Source organism: Xenopus tropicalis, chromosome 2 (genome assembly GCF_000004195.4).
Source record: "Xenopus tropicalis strain Nigerian chromosome 2, UCB_Xtro_10.0, whole genome shotgun sequence".
NCBI lineage: Eukaryota > Metazoa > Chordata > Amphibia > Anura > Pipidae > Xenopus > Xenopus tropicalis.
The window spans coordinates 175,581,165-175,597,861 of NC_030678.2; the positions used below are offsets into that span (position 1 = coordinate 175,581,165).

The window sequence follows — 16,697 nt, forward strand, 5'->3', positions numbered from 1 at the left end:
GGACGTTATGACGCTACTGCGGCTGCGCGAATCCCTAATGACATGGAACGCTAGCTATGGGGGTGGGGCCGGGAAAAGTCACATGAGGCAGGAGACCCGGAAGTGCTCGGCAGTAATATCTGTGTCAGTGTGAGACTGTGAGGAGCTGGGCTTCTGAGGAAGGTAAATGGCGTCTGTACAGCTCAGTCCCCCCCCCCCCCCCATGTACAGCTGGAGAGGGAGAGGGAAAGGGTAACTCAATCTGTCATCATTCAGCATCTCAGTCCTATCTGCCCCCTGCATAGCAGCTATAACCCATAATGCACCTTGGCAGGGCAGTGGGGGGGGATGTACCTGTAGGGAGGGCAGTGGGGGGGGGGGATGTACCTGTAGGGAGGGCAGTGGGGGGGGGGATGTACCTGTAGGGAGGGTGGGGGGGGGGGGGGATGTACCTGTAGGGAGGGTGGGGGGGGGGGGGGGATGTACCTGTAGGGAGGGTGGGGGGGGGATGTACCTGTAGGGAGGGTGGGGGGGGGGATGTACCTGTAGGGAGGGTGGGGGGGGGATGTACCTGTAGGGAGGGTGGGGGGGGGGGGATGTACCTGTAGGGAGGGTGGGGGGGGGGGGGGGATGTACCTGTAGGGAGGGGGGGGGGGGGGATGTACCTGTAGGGAGGGTGGGGGGGGGGGGGGATGTACCTGTAGGGAGGGCAGTGGGGGGGGGGGGGGGATGTACCTGTAGGGAGGGCAGTGGGGGGGGGGGGATGTACCTGTAGGGAGGGCAGTGGGGGGGGGATGTACCTGTAGGGAGGGCAGTGGGGGGGGGGATGTACCTGTAGGGAGGGCAGTGGGGGGGGGGATGTACCTGTAGGGAGGGCAGTGGGGGGGGGGATGTACTGTAGGGAGGGCAGTGGGGGGGGGGATGTACCTGTAGGGAGGGCAGTGGGGGGGGGGATGTACCTGTAGGGAGGGCAGTGGGGGGGGGATGTACCTGTAGGGAGGGCAGTGGGGGGGGGGGATGTACCTGTAGGGAGGGCAGTGGGGGGGGGGGATGTACCTGTAGGGAGGGCAGTGGGGGTGGGGGATGTACCTGTAGGGAGGGCAGTGGGGGGGGGGGATGTACCTGTAGGGAGGGCAGTGGGGGGGGGGGATGTACCTGTAGGGAGGGCAGTGGGGGGGGGATGTACCTGTAGGGAGGGCAGTGGGGGGGGGGTGTACCTGTAGGGAGGGCAGTGGGTGGCACGGCTCCCTCAAGTTGGGCAATGTTCTCCCTTGAGCCACTACTTTGGGTAAGGGTGTGGTACTAGAGGCAGTACGGGTAAGGGTCTTGGTACTGGGGGTAAGGGTCTTGGTACTAGAGGCAGTACTTTGGGTAAGGGTCTTGGTACTAGAGGCAGTACTTGGGTAAGGGTTGGTACTAGAGGCAGTACTTTTTTGTGGTAAGGGGTTGGGTGGTACTAGAGGCAGTACTTTGGGTAAGGGGTACTAGAGGCAGTACTTTGGGTAACTAGAGGCAGTACTTTGGGTAAGGGTCTTGGTACTAGAGGCAGTACTTTGGGTAAGGGTTGGTACTAGAGGCAGTACTTTGGGTAAGGGTTGTGGTACTAGAGGCAGTACTTTGGGTAAGGGTTTTGGTACTAGAGGCAGTACTTTGGGTAAGGGTCTTGGTACTAGAGGCAGTACTTTGGGTAAGGGTCTTGGTACTAGAGGCAGTACTTTGGGTAAGGGGTCTAGAGGCAGTACTTTGGGTAAGGTTTTGGTACTAGAGGCAGTACTTTGGGTAAGGGTTTGGTACTAGAGGCAGTACTTTGGTAAGTACTAGAGGCTTTGGGTAAGGGTTGTGTACTAGAGGCAGTACTTTGGGTAAGGGTTGTGGTACTAGAGGCAGTACTTTGGGTAAGGGTTTTGGTACTAGAGGCAGTACTTTGGGTAAGGGTTTGGTACTAGAGGCAGTACTTTGGGTAAGGGTTGTTGGTACTAGAGGCAGTACTTTGGGTAAGGGTTTTGGTACTAGAGGCAGTACTTTGGGTAAGGGTCTTGGTACTAGAGGCAGTACTTTGGGTAAGGGTTTTGGTACTAGAGGCAGTACTTTGGGTAAGGGTTTTGGTACTAGAGGCAGTACTTTGGGTAAGGGTGTTGGTACTAGAGGCAGTACTACTAGAGGCAGTACTTTGGGTAAGGGTTGGTACTAGAGGCAGTACTTGGTAAGGGTTGGTACTAGAGGCAGTACTTTGGGTAAGGGTCTTGGTACTAGAGGCAGTACTTTGGGTAAGGGGGTACTAGAGGCAGTACTTTGGGTTTGTGGTACTAGAGGCAGTACTTTGGGTAAGGGTCTGGTACTAGAGGCAGTACTTTGGGTAAGGGTCTTGGTACTAGAGGCAGTACTTTGGGTAAGGGTTGTGGTACTAGAGGCAGTACTTTGGGTAAGGGTTTTGGTACTAGAGGCAGTACTTTGGGTAAGGGTTTGGTACTAGAGGCAGTACTTTGGGTAAGGGTTTTGGTACTAGAGGCAGTACTTTGGGTAAGGGTTTTGGTACTAGAGGCAGTACTTTGGGTAAGGGTTTTGGTACTAGAGGCAGTACTTTGGGTAAGGGTCTTGGTACTAGAGGCAGTACTTTGGGTAAGGGTCTTGTACTAGAGGCAGTACTTTGGGTAAGGGTTTGGTACTAGAGGCAGTACTTTGGGTAAGGGTTTTGGTACTAGAAGGCAGTACTTTGGGTTAAGGGTCTTGGTACTAGAGGCAGTACTTTGGGTAAGGCGTTCTTGGTACTAGAGGCAGCTTGGGTAAGGGTCGTGGTACTAGAGGCAGTACTTGGGTAGGTCTTGGTACTAGAGGCAGTACTTTGGGTAAGGGTTTTGGTACTAGAGGCAGTACTTTGGGTAAGGGTCTTGGTACTAGAGGCAGTACTTTGGGTAAGGTTTTGGTACTAGAGGCAGTACTTTGGGTAAGGGTTTTGGTACTAGAGGCAGTACTTTGGGTAAGGGTTGTGGTACTAGAGGCAGTACTTTGGGTAAGGGTTGTGTACTAGAGGCCTTGGTACTAGAGGCAGTACTTTGGGTAAGGGTCTTTGGGTACTAGAGGCAGTACTTTGGGTAAGGGTTTTGGTACTAGAGGCAGTACTTTGGGTAAGGGTCTTGGTACTAGAGGCAGTACTTTGGGTAAGGGTTTTGGTACTAGAGGCAGTACTTTGGGTAAGGGTTGTGGTACTAGAGGCAGTACTTTGGGTAAGGGTCTTGGTACTAGAGGCAGTACTTTGGGTAAGGGTTTTGGTACTAGAGGCAGTACTTTGGGTAAGGGTCTTGGTACTAGAGGCAGTACTTTGGGTAAGGGTTTTGGTACTAGAGGCAGTACTTTGGGTAAGGGTTTTGGTACTAGAGGCAGTACTTTGGGTAAGGGTCTTGGTACTAGAGGCAGTACTTTGGGTAAGGGTTGTGGTACTAGAGGCAGTACTTTGGGTAAGGGTCTTGGTACTAGAGGCAGTACTTTGGGTAAGGGTTTTGGTACTAGAGGCAGTACTTTGGGTAAGGGTCTTGGTACTAGAGGCAGTACTTTGGGTAAGGGTCTTGGTACTAGAGGCAGTACTTTGGGTAAGGGTTGTGGTACTAGAGGCAGTACTTTGGGTAAGGGTCTTGGTACTAGAGGCAGTACTTTGGGTAAGGGTTTGGTACTAGAAGTAGTAAGGCTAGAGGCAGTACTTTGGGTAAGGGTCTTGGTACTAGAGGCAGTACTTGGGTAAGGGTCTTGGTACTAGAGGCAGTACTTTGGGTAAGTACTAGAGGCAGTACTTTGGGTAAGGGTCTTGGTACTAGAGGCAGTACTTTGGGTAAGGGTCTTGGTACTAGAGGCAGTACTTTGGGTAAGGGTTTTGGTACTAGAGGCAGTACTTTGGGTAAGGGTCTTGGTACTAGAGGCAGTACTTTGGGTAAGGGTTTTGGTACTAGAGGCAGTACTTTGGGTAAGGGTTTTGGTACTAGAGGCAGTACTTTGGGTAAGGGTTTGGTACTAGAGGCGTACTTTGGGTAAGGGTCTTGGTACTAGAGGCAGTACTTTGGGTAAGGGTTGTTGGTACTAGAGGCAGTACTTTGGGTAAGGGTTGTGGTACTAGAGGCAGTACTTTGGGTAAGGGTCTTGGTACTAGAGGCAGTACTTTGGGTAAGGGTTTTGGTACTAGAGGCAGTACTTTGGGTAAGGGTCTTGGTACTAGAGGCAGTACTTTGGGTAAGGGTCTTGGTACTAGAGGCAGTACTTTGGGTAAGGGTCTTGGTACTAGAGGCAGTACTTTGGGTAAGGGTTTGAGGCAGTACTTTGGGTAAGGGTTTGGTACTAGAGGCAGTACTTTGGGTAAGGGTCTTGGTACTAGAGGCAGTACTTTGGGTAAGGGTTGTGGTACTAGAGGCAGTACTTTGGTAAGGTTTTGGTACTAGAGGCAGTACTTTGGGTAAGGGTCTTGGTACTAGAGGCAGTACTTTGGGTAAGGGTCTTGGTACTAGAGGCAGTACTTTTTGGTAAGGTTGTGGTACTAGAGGCAGTAGTAAGGGTCTTGTACTAGACAGTACTTTGGGTAAGGGTTTGGTACTAGAGGCAGTACTTTGGGTAAGGGTTTGGTACTAGAGGCAGTACTTTGGGTAAGGGTTTGGTACTAGAGGCAGTACTTTGGGTAAGGTTTGTGGTACTAGAGGCAGTACTTTGGGTAAGGGTTTGTACTAGAGGCAGTACTTTGGGTAAGGGTTTGGCGTACTAGAGGCAGTACTTTGGGTAAGGGTTTTGGTACTAGAGGCAGTACTTTGGTAAGGGTCTTGGTACTAGAGGCAGTACTTTGGGTAAGGGTTGTGGTACTAGAGGCAGTACTTTGGGTAAGGTTTTGGTACTAGAGGCAGTACTTTGGGTAAGGGTTTTGGTACTAGAGGCAGTACTTTTAAGGGTTTGGTACTAGAGGCAGTACTTTGGGTAAGGGTCTTGGTACTAGAGGCAGTACTTTGGGTAAGGGTCTTGGTACTAGAGGCAGTACTTTGGGCAAGGGTTTTGGTACTAGAGGCAGTACTTTGGGTAAGGGTTTTGGTACTAGAGGCAGTACTTTGGGTGAAGGTCTTGAAGGGAAAGGAAGAGCTTAGATCAGCTTGGTGAAGGGTAGGCTGATTTTCTGCTAATATGGTGGGTGTTGTTGAGGTACAGGAAGATGAGATGGAGGTAGCAGCAAATCTGACCCATTATACACCTGGGGGGAGGGCAGAAGGGCAGCTGATCCCAACTTGCACGTGGGAATGGCGGCAGCGTGGGTTTCAGATACATTGTGTTACTATCAAGCACTTCCCCAGGGGTTTGGGGGCTGTAGTGAAGCAACAATGTTTTCCAGCTGGAAAGAGAGAATATCCTTAGCAGTTGGGCCTGCCTGGCCCCTAATAACAGCAGAGCCCCCCATGTATGGGCCTGCCCTGTATAACTGAATCCCCCACGTCTCAATATTGGTTTTCCTGTTCCAGGGGCTGCGCTAAAGGCGGCACTTCCACCGGTGGCGCCCTGATTCCCTTGGCATCTCTCTGTGCCACAATGATCGCCATGGATACAAAGCAAGTGGCTGAGAAGATCCTGAATCTGACCCTGGAGACCATTTTCTTCCTGACGGGAGAGGTGAGGGGTAACACAGAGAGAGTATTTCATACATTGGCCCATGTACATACTGCCTCACATTGCGCAAAGTAGACAAATAGGTTAAATGAATTAACCCTAATCAATGAATAATATCCGGTGCTGGTTTCCCTTTGGGCTAAACATTAACCCTATCTGTAACAATGGCCCCTTTAAGTTCCTCCTTATACCATGTATTTATCCATCCTGCGCTGCAGGGGGCGCACATGTGGGATATTGCTGGTTCCACTGAGAGTTATTGTTCCCAATACACAGGATTATATTGTGGTGAAGAAGCAGAGAGAGCCGAACAGAGAGAGTGCCGGTACCTGCATAGCAGAGGGGCCCTGCCCAGTAAGGAATCCCTTGCCTAAACCTCCTCCCAACTCCCACATCCATGATGGGAACATCCTAGCGCTCACTCACACAATTGTCCATCTGCTGACCGGAGAGGTGAGAGAGAGCGGAAAGTTATATAACATAATGGGGTGTCTAGAGAGTGGGAGGATGAGAGTGTGTTTCTCTCTGTAGGTCCTTAATCGCTGTAAGGATGTCTCTTTTGGCTTCTCAATGGAACAGCAAGAACAGCAGCACCGCATGGAGAGTCGGCAGAACCCACTGCCCCTGGGTAAGTGGCCCTTCTCTCACTTCAGTACAAGCCCACAAGCACGCTAATCACATGGGCTAAGCAGTGGGTGGGGCTAGAACACTGTCATGGCACCTTACAGGCGAGGGCACATATAAATATAGTCTGTTGCAGCTAAAATACAGTAAGTCATGTGATTGAAATGAAAAGTGCCGGCGCTATATAAATAAGAGATAATAAATAAATCTCCCTAACAGGCCATGACAGCTTCAGTACTGAGATCTCCAGGAACGAGAGCCTCTCGGAATATGAGACAGACTGTACGGATCCCCCAGAGAGAAAAATGTACCTTAGTCCCCCTGCAGGTCAGTAATGTAACTGCGCTACCTTGGCTGCTGATGGGACTTCTATCCACATAAAGGTTTAGTTTCCCTTATCTGTTGTATGTACAGTAGATGGGGGTCATGTAAACTTTGCCTTTGGTCCTGTCTGCATCATAATGAAACTAATACAAAAGGGAGCCTTTTTGGTGCAGGCCAGTGATACATATAGAAAGAATAATGTATCCCCTACTGTAAGTTATAAGTATATTTAAAGGTAGTTTCATGCCCATATAAAGGCACGAGGCCACGGGTCATGACTTCTGGTTACTAGGGTCCAAGTTACCTTAGCAATCAGGGAGTGGTTTGAATTGAATGGTCATATAATTAGGAGAGGGACTGAATAAAAAAATAAGTTATAAAAAGTAACAATAAAACTAGAGCCTCACAGAGCAATAGGTTTTGGCTGCCGGGGTCAGTGACCCCCATTTGAAAGCTGCAAAGAGTCAGAAGAAGGCAATTTAAAAACTATAATAATGAAGGCCAATTAAAAAGTTGCTTAGAATTAGCTGTTGTATCATATACTAAAGTGAACTTGAAGGTGAACCAACCCTTTCAGCTGATGACATAGCTAAACATGACTTTATAAGGAGATATTATTATTATTAACATTTATATATAGAATGTTCTCTATAAATTCACTAACTGAATATCTTCCCTAGGGGAATCCAGCGACGGAAACTCTCCGCCCACAACTCCCGGGGACCTTTATGGGCAGGAGTCTCTGGGGGAAGAGAATTTTGTGATACAGGAATTCCAGGTACCAAACTGCAGGATATTAGATAAAGTCTGTATTCTTTGTTATAAAGAGAAAATTGCAAAGGCTGAGATGTAACCAGGAATAAGTGACTGATGTGCCGCTGACTGTTATGTTCCAGGTTAAAGAAGAGGATGAGGCCTTCCTGCCGCAGTGCGACGATGAGCAAATTCCTACAGAGATCAGCACAGGTGAGGCTCCTCCTACTCACACACCTGTGTTCAAACCCCGCCCCCAGCTTAAGGATTTCCAGTGTGTTTGTTTGCACAAACAATGTAACACAAGACAGACCTGACTCGCTGGAGGAGACCGACCTTTGTAACATTGTTTACAAAGTACCAACTAGGTGGATCAACTAGTAGTTAGGCAGGTTATATATAGGCATTATGGTTGAACGTGATGGACGTATGTCTCTTTTTCAACCCAACTTACTACCAACCAGGAGTTCAGCAAATGCTGCTTTCATTAGCTATTATATTTACTAATAACTTTTAAAACACTAAACATTTTGAATAAATTCATATTAAAAAGTTGCTTAGAATTATATTCTTTTATTAGGGGTAGAGTTGATCAATGTGGATCTTTTCAGCCTCAACCTCTATGGCTTTCATTTTTTGGTTGTTAAGGAACAAAGAATGTTGATTGGTTGCTTCATTGGCCATTCTGTCTTTCCTTCAGGTGGAGCTGGCAGCTGGGAGATGCCAGACGGAGAGCACCATTCTGCTCCGGAGCTTCCCCTCATTGCTGAGCAAAGTGCAAACACATTAAGCGAACATTCGGCTACAGAAAGGGCAAGTAAGCGCGCGAGACTGCATTACATCCAGAGGCGCGAAGAGAGAGCCGCCGGCGAAAGGGAGAAACTGTACTTGTGTTCCAAATGTGGGAAAGGTTTTACCGACCAATCGGCTCTCATTAAACACCAGAAACTCCACAAGGGCCCCTTTACCTGTTCCCAGTGCGGGAAGAGCTTCAACTGGAAGTCCAACCTTCTGGTGCACGAGAGAAGTCACGCCGGGCAGAAGCCCTTCACCTGCTCCGAGTGCGGAAAATGTTTTGCCCACAAATCGACTCTGGTGAAACACCAGCTGTTCCACATGGGGGCCTTTACGTGCTCCGAATGCGGCAAAGGCTTCAGCCAGAAGTCCAATCTCTTGGTGCATCAGAGGTGCCACACCGGCCACAAACCCTATTCCTGCTCCGAGTGCGGCAAAAGTTTCAGCCAAAACTCTAACCTGATTATACACCAGAGAATCCACACAGGGGAGAAGCCATTTTCCTGCTCTGAATGCGGGAAGTGCTACACCCAGCACGCCAGTCTCCTCGTGCACCACAGGGCTCACACTGGCGAAAAGCCTTACGTCTGCTCCGATTGCGGCAAAGCTTTCACTCGGATGACGAACCTTGTTACGCACCAGCGCCGGCACAAAGAAACCCCTCTGATCTGACTCTTCCCGATGCCAACTTTCTATAAAGGGGCTACTCACCTTTGAGTTAACTTTCAGTGTGATGTAGAAAGTGCTTTATTTTTGTTTTAATATGTGTGATTCTTATATTATTTAGCTCAGGGATCCTCAAACTACAGCCCACGGGCCACCCACGGTAATTGACGTGGCCCCCGCTGAGTCCTCTTTCTCCGCTGCCTGGGGTGTGGACTCAGCAGGGGCCAGGTAAATTACCCTGGGGGGTCGGATCTGGAGCGGGACGGGGGAGCTGGGAGAGGGCGGATGGAGCGGGGGGAGCTGGAAGAGGGAGCACTCAGCGGGCAGTGGGAGGGAGGAACTGGGAGCTGGAGGACGGACGGACAGACGGACGGAGCGGGTGCTAGAAGAGAGTGGACTCAGTGGAAAGTGGGGAGCTGGGAGGGAGAGAGGACAGACAGAGCGGGAGGGGGGAGCTGGGAGAGAGAGGGAGGATGGACGGACGGGGTGGGAGGGGAAACAGGAAGGGAGCGGGAGGGGGTAGCTGGGAGAGAGAGAGAGAGAGAGGGAGGACGGACGGGGCAGAAGAGCTGGAAGGGAGCGGGAGGGGGGAGCTGGGAGAGAGAGAGAGGGAGGACGGATGGGGCAGAAGAGCTGGAAGGGAGCGGGAGGGGGGAGCTGGGAGAGAGAGAGAGGGAGGACGGATTGGCGGGGGAGCTGGAAGGGAGCGGGAGCTGGGAGAGAGAGAGAGAGAGAGGGAGGATGGAGAGGGTGGGGTGGGGGAGCTGCAAGGGAGCGGGAGGGGGTAGCTGGGAGAGAGAGAGGGAGGACGTACGGGCTAGGGTAGGGGAACTGGAAGGGAGCGGGAGGGGGGAGCTGGGAGAGAGAGAGAGAGGGAGGACGTACGGGGTAGGGTAGGGGAGCTGGGAGAGAGAGAGAGAGGGAGGACGTACGGGGTAGGGTAGGGGAACTGGAAGGGAGCGGGAGGGGGGAGCTGGGAGAGAGAGGGAGGACAGACAGGGTGGGGTGTGGAGGGAGAGCTGGGAGAGAGAGAGGGAGGACTGACGGGGCAGGGTGGGGGAGCTGGGAGAGAGAGAGAGAGAGAGAGGACGGACAGGGCGGGGTGGGGTGGGGGAGGGGACCTGGAAGGGAGAGGGAGGATGGACGGATGATGTGGGGGGAAGAGCTGGAAGAGAGAGGATGCAGGAATGGGCCATAGTTTGACCCCGCGGCAGAGAGCGAGTGACTATGGTCTGCCCCCAAACAGTCTGAGGGACAATGAACTGGCCCCTTGCTTGAAAAGTTTGAGGACCCCTGATTTAGCTTTTATGTAGCAGCTCTCCAGTTTGGAATTTCAGCACCTATCTGGGTGTTAGGGTCCAAGTTACCTTAGCAACCAGGGGGTGGTTTGGATGAGAGACAGGAATATGAATAGGGGAGGGGCTGAATAGAAAGATAAGGAATAAAAAGTAACAATAACAATAAAACTGGAGCCTCACAGAGCAATAGGGTTTGGCTGCCGGGGTCAGTGACCCCCATTTGAAAGCTACAAAGAGTCAGAAGGAGAAGGGAAATAATTCTAAAACTATAAAAAATGAAGACTAATTGAAAAGTCGCTAAAAATAGGCCATTCTATAACATACTAAAAGTTAACCACCCCTTTAAATGCTCTAAGCGGCAGACTCATTTTCTTAGGATGTTTCTCTATGGTCCCGTTATAACTTCTGATTTGGTCAAATATAGGAAAAATATAGAAATATTTCGGTTTTTTTGTTTGTTTTTTTTTTTGGCTGATGTGGAAATGCTGGAGAGATTTATTGTTCAACTTTAAAATTAACTCTTTAGTAGTGTTGTGAGTGATATTCTGAGATGGGTTGTAAATGCTATTCATTTTTCATTATTTGTGGGTTTTGAGATATTTAGCTTTTTGTGTAGCAGCTTGTCAGTTTGGCATTGGTTGCTAGGGTCCAAATTACCTTAGCAACCAGGTATTGATTTGAATGAGAGACAGGAATATGAATAGGAAAGGGGCTAAATAGATAAGGAAGTAATAAAAAGTAACCGTTTGGAGTTTCAGCAGCTATTCAGTTGCTAGGGTCCAAATGACCTTAGCAACCATGCACTGATCTGAATGAGAGCCAGGAATATGAATAGGGGAGGGACTGAATAGATAGGGAAGTAATAAAAAGTAACAGTTTGGAGTTTCAGCAGCTATTTGGTTGCTAGGGTCCAAATGACCTTAGCAACCAGGCATTGATTTGAATGAGAGACAGGAATATGAATAGGGGAGGGGCTGAATAGAAAGATAAGTAATAAAAAATAACAGTAACAATGAAATTGCAGTCTCGCAGAACAATAGTTTGTTGGTTGCTGGGGTCAGTGACCCCGGTTTCAAGAATGCCAGGCTACCAGGAGAAAGGAACAGGCACATAAAAGCTCAGAGAATCCATGTTGCCTCCATTGCCTTTTTTGAAATGCAGCACACAAATGGAAGAGGGAGGTTATTTCGGTAGTTATGGATAAACCAATAAAAATGATTAACTTTGCCCAGGATAGATGTGTTATTGGGAGGGGAGAGAATGGATCTTTTACATCAAAAAATAGTGTTACTGGCCCTTTAATTCAGCCATAAAGGTGTTAATGGGAATGAGAAAGAAAGCATTTAAGAAATACATGGCACAGGGCTTGGGGGCTTCTTTTAGGGCCTAGAAACACTGCCAGTGTTGGGAAGCAGCAATCGGGGCAAATAGGAAATAAGGAACTAATTGCAGCCCAAGCAAAGGCTCCTCCCACAGGGATTTGATAAGAGTAGTAACAGGATGTGGGTGCGGCTCCGTTAGTTACAGGGGAGTCTAAAGGCAAATGTGCTTAATCATTTCATGCTGGGTAAGTATGGAACGCGTTAGGCTGTCTGTATGGGGTTAAAATACTTGTACTGAAATAAATATATTTTGAAACCTTAACTGTAAGTTGTGCAGAGTATATAGACTTTATACTGTAAATGATAAGGATATTAGCAGTCACTGAGGGGTTCTGTGCCCCCCATATAAAGGCACAAGGCTGCAGGCTGAGTTATACAGGGAACTCTGAGTATCACTCATGTATTATAAGGGATAATGTACCCCCTACTGTAAATGATAAGGATATTAGCAGTCACTGAGGGGCTCTGTGCCCATATAAAGGCACAAGGCTGCAGGCTGAGTTATACAGGGAACTCTGAGTATCACTCATGTATTATAAGGGATAATGTACCCCCTACTGTAAATGATAAGGATATTAGCAGTCACTGAGGGGTTCTGTGCCCCCCATATAAAGGCACAAGGCTGCAGGCTGAGTTATACAGGGAACTCTGAGTATCACTCATGTATTATAAGGGATAATGTACCCCCTACTGTAAATGATAAGGATATTAGCAGTCACTGAGGGGTTCTGTGCCCATATAAAGGCACAAGGCTACAGGCTGAGTTATACAGGGAACTCTGAGTATCACTCATGTATTATAAGGGATAATGTACCCCCTACTGTAAATGATAAGGATATTAGCAGTCACTGAGGGGTTCTGTGCCCCCCATATAAAGGCACAAGGCTGCAGGCTGAGTTATACAGGGAACTCTGAGTATCACTCATGTATTATAAGGGATAATGTACCCCCTACTGTAAATGATAAGGATATTAGCAGTCACTGAGGGGTTCTGTGCCCCCCATATAAAGGCACAAGGCTGCAGGCTGAGTTATACAGGGAACTCTGAGTATCACTCATGTATTATAAGGGATAATGTACCCCCTACTGTAAATGATAAGGATATTAGCAGTCACTGAGGGGTTCTGTGCCCCCCATATAAAGGCACAAGGCTGCAGGCTGAGTTATACAGGGAACTCTGAGTATCACTCATGTATTATAAGGGATAATGTACCCCCTACTGTAAATGATAAGGATATTAGCAGTCACTGAGGGGTTCTGTGCCCCCCATATAAAGGCACAAGGCTGCAGGCTGAGTTATACAGGGAACTCTGAGTATCACTCATGTATTATAAGGGATAATGTACCCCCTACTGTAAATGATAAGGATATTAGCAGTCACTGAGGGGTTCTGTGCCCATATAAAGGCACAAGGCTGCAGGCTGAGTTATACAGGGAACCCTGAGTATCACTCATGTATTATAAGGGATACTGTACCCCCTACTGTAAATGATAAGCATATTAGCAGTCACTGAGGGGTTCTGTGCCCATATAAAGGCACAAGGCTGCAGGCTGAGTTATACAGGGAACTCTGAGTATCACTCATGTATTACAAGGGATAATGTACCCCCTACTGTAAATGATAAGGATATAAGAAATAACTGAGGAGTTACATGGCTATTTAAAGGCAGGGTGAGTGCCTGTATGTAGGTCAGGGAACAATGAGGTGATACCGCGTGACTTTTTTTCGCTCATCACTATTCATGGATGTTGTGCATTATAAGGATATATGTCACTATATACAGTATATTATGAGCGCTTGGGTATTACTAAGGGAGATACAAATATAAAGCTCTGCTCTCTATTCCTGCTACAGGGCCCACAGCCGTTTATCTGCAGTTCTGTTTCTGTAGGTATCAGCATAGGTTTATTTCAGTTACATATGATTCATCTATTCATTATTATGTAATACATTTTGCCAAAACGTTGGATTTTGGGGGCAGCACAGATTTTGCTTCCTGCTTTGCAGAGTGTCACTATATTTTCCTTTTTGGTTTGCATTCCCTAGAAATGTGCCCTTACACCCCCTTCCCCCCAAAGCACTTTGCTGGGGAGCGCCATTTCCCCTCAGGGGTGTTCCCCAGGTAATTGGCGTCACATGGTGTGGGCGGGGACAGCTCTAGACACCGCCCCTACATGCTTCACCGTCATCATTGGTCGCATGGTTATGAGGGCTCCGCCTCCTCAGACTGTGACTCACTGGCTCCCCTGAAGCAATAATCCTACCTGAGCTCCGCAGGTAAGGGGCAGCCGCCTTCATGCACCCAGGGGGGGGGGGAGAAGCAGTGCAGGTAGCGCAGCTGGGGAGACATAATGGACAGCAGATTTATTCCATTATGTGAATGGGGGGGGGGGGTAAGTGTGAGGGCAGCTGATCTTTCCCATCATGCACCTGAGCAGGGCAATAGGTAGAGCACATAGTCACACCAGGGGAAAGAAAAGGGATGCATGTATATCCCATCATGCAACTGGGGAGAGAAAGGGGCAGCAGATGTATCCCATCATCCACCTGGGGAGAGAAAGGGGCAGCAGAGCTATCCCATCATGCACCTGGGGAGGGAAGGTGCCATCACATATATCCCATCATGCACCTGGGGAGAGAAAGGGGCAGCAGAGCTATCCCATCATGCACCTGGGGAGGGAAGGTGCCATCACATATATCCCATCATGCAACTGGGGAGAGAAAGGGGCAGCAGAGCTATCCCATCATGCACCTGGGGAGGGAAGGTGCCATCACATATATCCCATCATGCAACTGGGGAGAGAAAGGGGCAGCAGATCTTTCCCATCATGCACCCGGGGAGGGAAGGTGCCATCACATATATCCCATCATACACCTGGGGAGGGAAGGTGCCATCACATATATCCCATCATACACCTGGGGAGGGAAAGTGCCATCACATATATCCCATCATGCACCTGGGGAGAGAAAGGGGCAGCAGATGTATCCCATCATGCACCTGGGGAGGGAAGGTGCCATCACATATATCCCATCATGCACCTGGGGAGAGAAAGGGGCAGCAGATGTATCCCATCATGCACCTGGGGAGGGAAGGTGCCATCACATGTATCCCATCATGCACCTGGGGAGAGAAAGGGGCAGCAGAGCTATCCCATCATACACCTGGGGAGGGAAGGTGCCATCACATATATCCCATCATACACCTGGGGAGGGAAAGTGCCATCACATATATCCCATCATGCACCTGGGGAGAGAAAGGGGCAGCAGATGTATCCCATCATGCACCTGGGGAGGGAAGGTGCCATCACATATATCCCATCATGCACCTGGGGGGAGAAAGGGGCAGCAGAGCTATCCCATCATGCACCAGGGGAGCCTCTCTCTGATATTGGCTCCTCACAGGGGCCCAGGATCCCTGCTCCTCTCTAACATCTGTCTCCCCCAACTTTCCTGCCCTTTTTCTCTCTAAGGCTGACACTTCCCAAGGTGGGGGCTCCGTGCCCCTTGGCGTCTCTCTGTGCCACAATGATCGCCATGGATACAAAGCGAGCGGCTGATCCTGACCCTGGAGGCCATTTCCTTCCTGACTGGAGAGGTGAGGGGTAGAACATATAAGTGTCGGGAGTATTTTATCCTCTGCATTTAGTCCCCTCAGGGTGTGCTGTGCCTTCCCATGGGCGCCCAGAGCTGCAGCAGCACTGAGGGTACTTGGGGCACATGGGGCATCAGGGCAGGAGCTGCCAGTCAGTCTGTAGGTGGCAGCTGGGGAACTGGGGCACAGACGGGACAGGGATTTCTAAGGCCAGTTAACCCTTTACTTAAGCTCATCAGTATTGAGACCTTGGTGCCCAATAGGGGGCATTTCCCTTCCGTGTGGCTACAGAGACACCAGCTGCCCCACATCGTTAGGGACATAGTAATTAGGGATGCACTGAATCCAGGATTCCAAATTCATACAAAAAATTGTTGGCAAAATGACTGAAAACTGTCTGTTTAAAAGGCAAATTCACAAAAGTGGAGATAGATTTTTGGTGAATACGGTGGAAAATCCGACAAATCTATCTCTGTCACTTTTATTTTGTCTCAATATCATCACTTATGTGAATTCTCCCCCCCCCCCATTAATGTGTTTAATGTGCTCTCAGTTTAACCCTGCACTGCCCAGGGCTGCCCTGCACTGCTAGGACTGAATGGGAATAAATGGATTTTACATTTGCCCAGTTTTATGGTGCGACCCCTGACTGGACAGTGTTTTGGCAAATGGAACTTGGCCACTTTATTATTCATTTTGTATAAAGACACAAAGGCAATTGGCTTCTCGCTGCTCAGATACATGAGCCGTGGCAGCTTGGGAATCAATGTAGTCTGCAACATGCTCAGTACTGGGGCAGTTGTCTGGCCAAACAGGGTAGAGTCCCGGGAGGGTTTCTGTGAATGTTTTATATATATATATATATTAAAAGGAGAGATAAAATAACTACACAGAATAAACATGCGGCACAAGGCAAATAACGAGAAATCGCCCGATATAAACGTCTTTCTCTGTATTTCCACTTTCATCCAGGAGGCGCCACCTCTTCCTTTTCTTATTCCCCATTCCTATCCAGGTACTAAGGTGCTTACAGCGCCATTCTGAGGGTTGGAATTGGAAGCGCAAGAGAACGGACGGCTGCAGTTGGGAGATTCTCCTTATAAAGCGTCACTGTGTATGAGGGAAATATGCGGCCAAACGGGGGCCACAAGTGCCAGGGCCCAGGAGCGCATTTAAATGGTTAGTACCCCCCCCTGCTGAACTCTATACTGGCTGAAGGGTTACTGATAATGCATAGAAGTAGGGTGATTCTCCTGTACCATATACCAGCAGGGGGTAACAGATAGCACCCAGAGGATATCTCCTGTATTATATACCAGCTGGGCACTCTTATACTGCTCAGAAAATATCTCCATTACTCTCCTATCAGCTCCCCAGTGTAGATTCTTCTGTTCTATGATTATTTCCATGTATCCCCATTGGCCCCGCGCTGTAGCTCAGCTCCCCTATCAATTGGCTTCTTATTGCCAGTGATGAGAAAGGGATTTTCCCTGTGACAGTTGCTTCCAGCTGCCATAGACACTGTGACAGGGACAATTTAATAGCCGGCATCATAAATCATGAGCTGCCCTTGAAAATGCAAAAAAAAAGAGGATTTGTGGGGAAATGTCAATGTAGCCAGTAATTAAAAGGACAGCAATGTTTTGCCATTTCTAGAC

The 16,697-nt window shown here is 49.0% G+C and overlaps 2 protein-coding genes across 3 annotated transcripts in view; both read left to right on the forward strand.

The window, feature by feature from the left end:
* Nucleotides 1-54: 54 nt before the first annotated feature.
* On the forward strand, nt 55-8,865 carry LOC100495831 (oocyte zinc finger protein XlCOF7.1). The gene is made up of 8 exons (XM_031896288.1): nt 55-162; nt 5,460-5,607; nt 5,881-6,057; nt 6,136-6,232; nt 6,448-6,555; nt 7,233-7,330; nt 7,449-7,518; nt 8,006-8,865. Exons 2-8 carry the CDS (start codon nt 5,527-5,529, stop codon nt 8,770-8,772), a joined length of 1,398 nt encoding a protein of 465 aa, XP_031752148.1. The 5' UTR covers nt 55-162; nt 5,460-5,526; the 3' UTR covers nt 8,773-8,865.
* A 4,182-nt stretch (nt 8,866-13,047) lies between these two features.
* Nucleotides 13,048-16,697, forward strand: part of LOC101733677 — a 42,004-nt gene continuing 38,354 nt past the window's right edge. The window contains exons 1-3 of one of the 2 annotated variants that reach the window (XR_004221079.1): nt 13,048-13,724; nt 14,918-15,042; nt 16,055-16,218. Coding sequence is in view for 1 of the 2 variants with exons in the window: in XM_031896317.1 (XP_031752177.1) it covers nt 13,872-14,876 (1,005 nt within the window). In the remaining variant the exon portion in view is untranslated. Of the gene's footprint in view, nt 13,725-13,827; nt 15,043-16,054; nt 16,219-16,697 lie in introns of those variants that run through there. The other variant, XM_031896317.1, reaches the window with a different exon arrangement.

Coding starts and splice junctions, on each gene's coding strand:
- LOC100495831 (XM_031896288.1), top strand. CDS start 5,527: ATGATCGCCATGGATACAAAGCAAGTGGCTGAGAAGATCCTGAATCTG. Junction 5,608..5,880: donor TTTTCTTCCTGACGGGAGAG/GTGAGGGGTAAC, acceptor CCCAATACACAG/GATTATATTGTGGTGAAGAA. Junction 6,556..7,232: donor GTACCTTAGTCCCCCTGCAG/GTCAGTAATGTA, acceptor TATCTTCCCTAG/GGGAATCCAGCGACGGAAAC.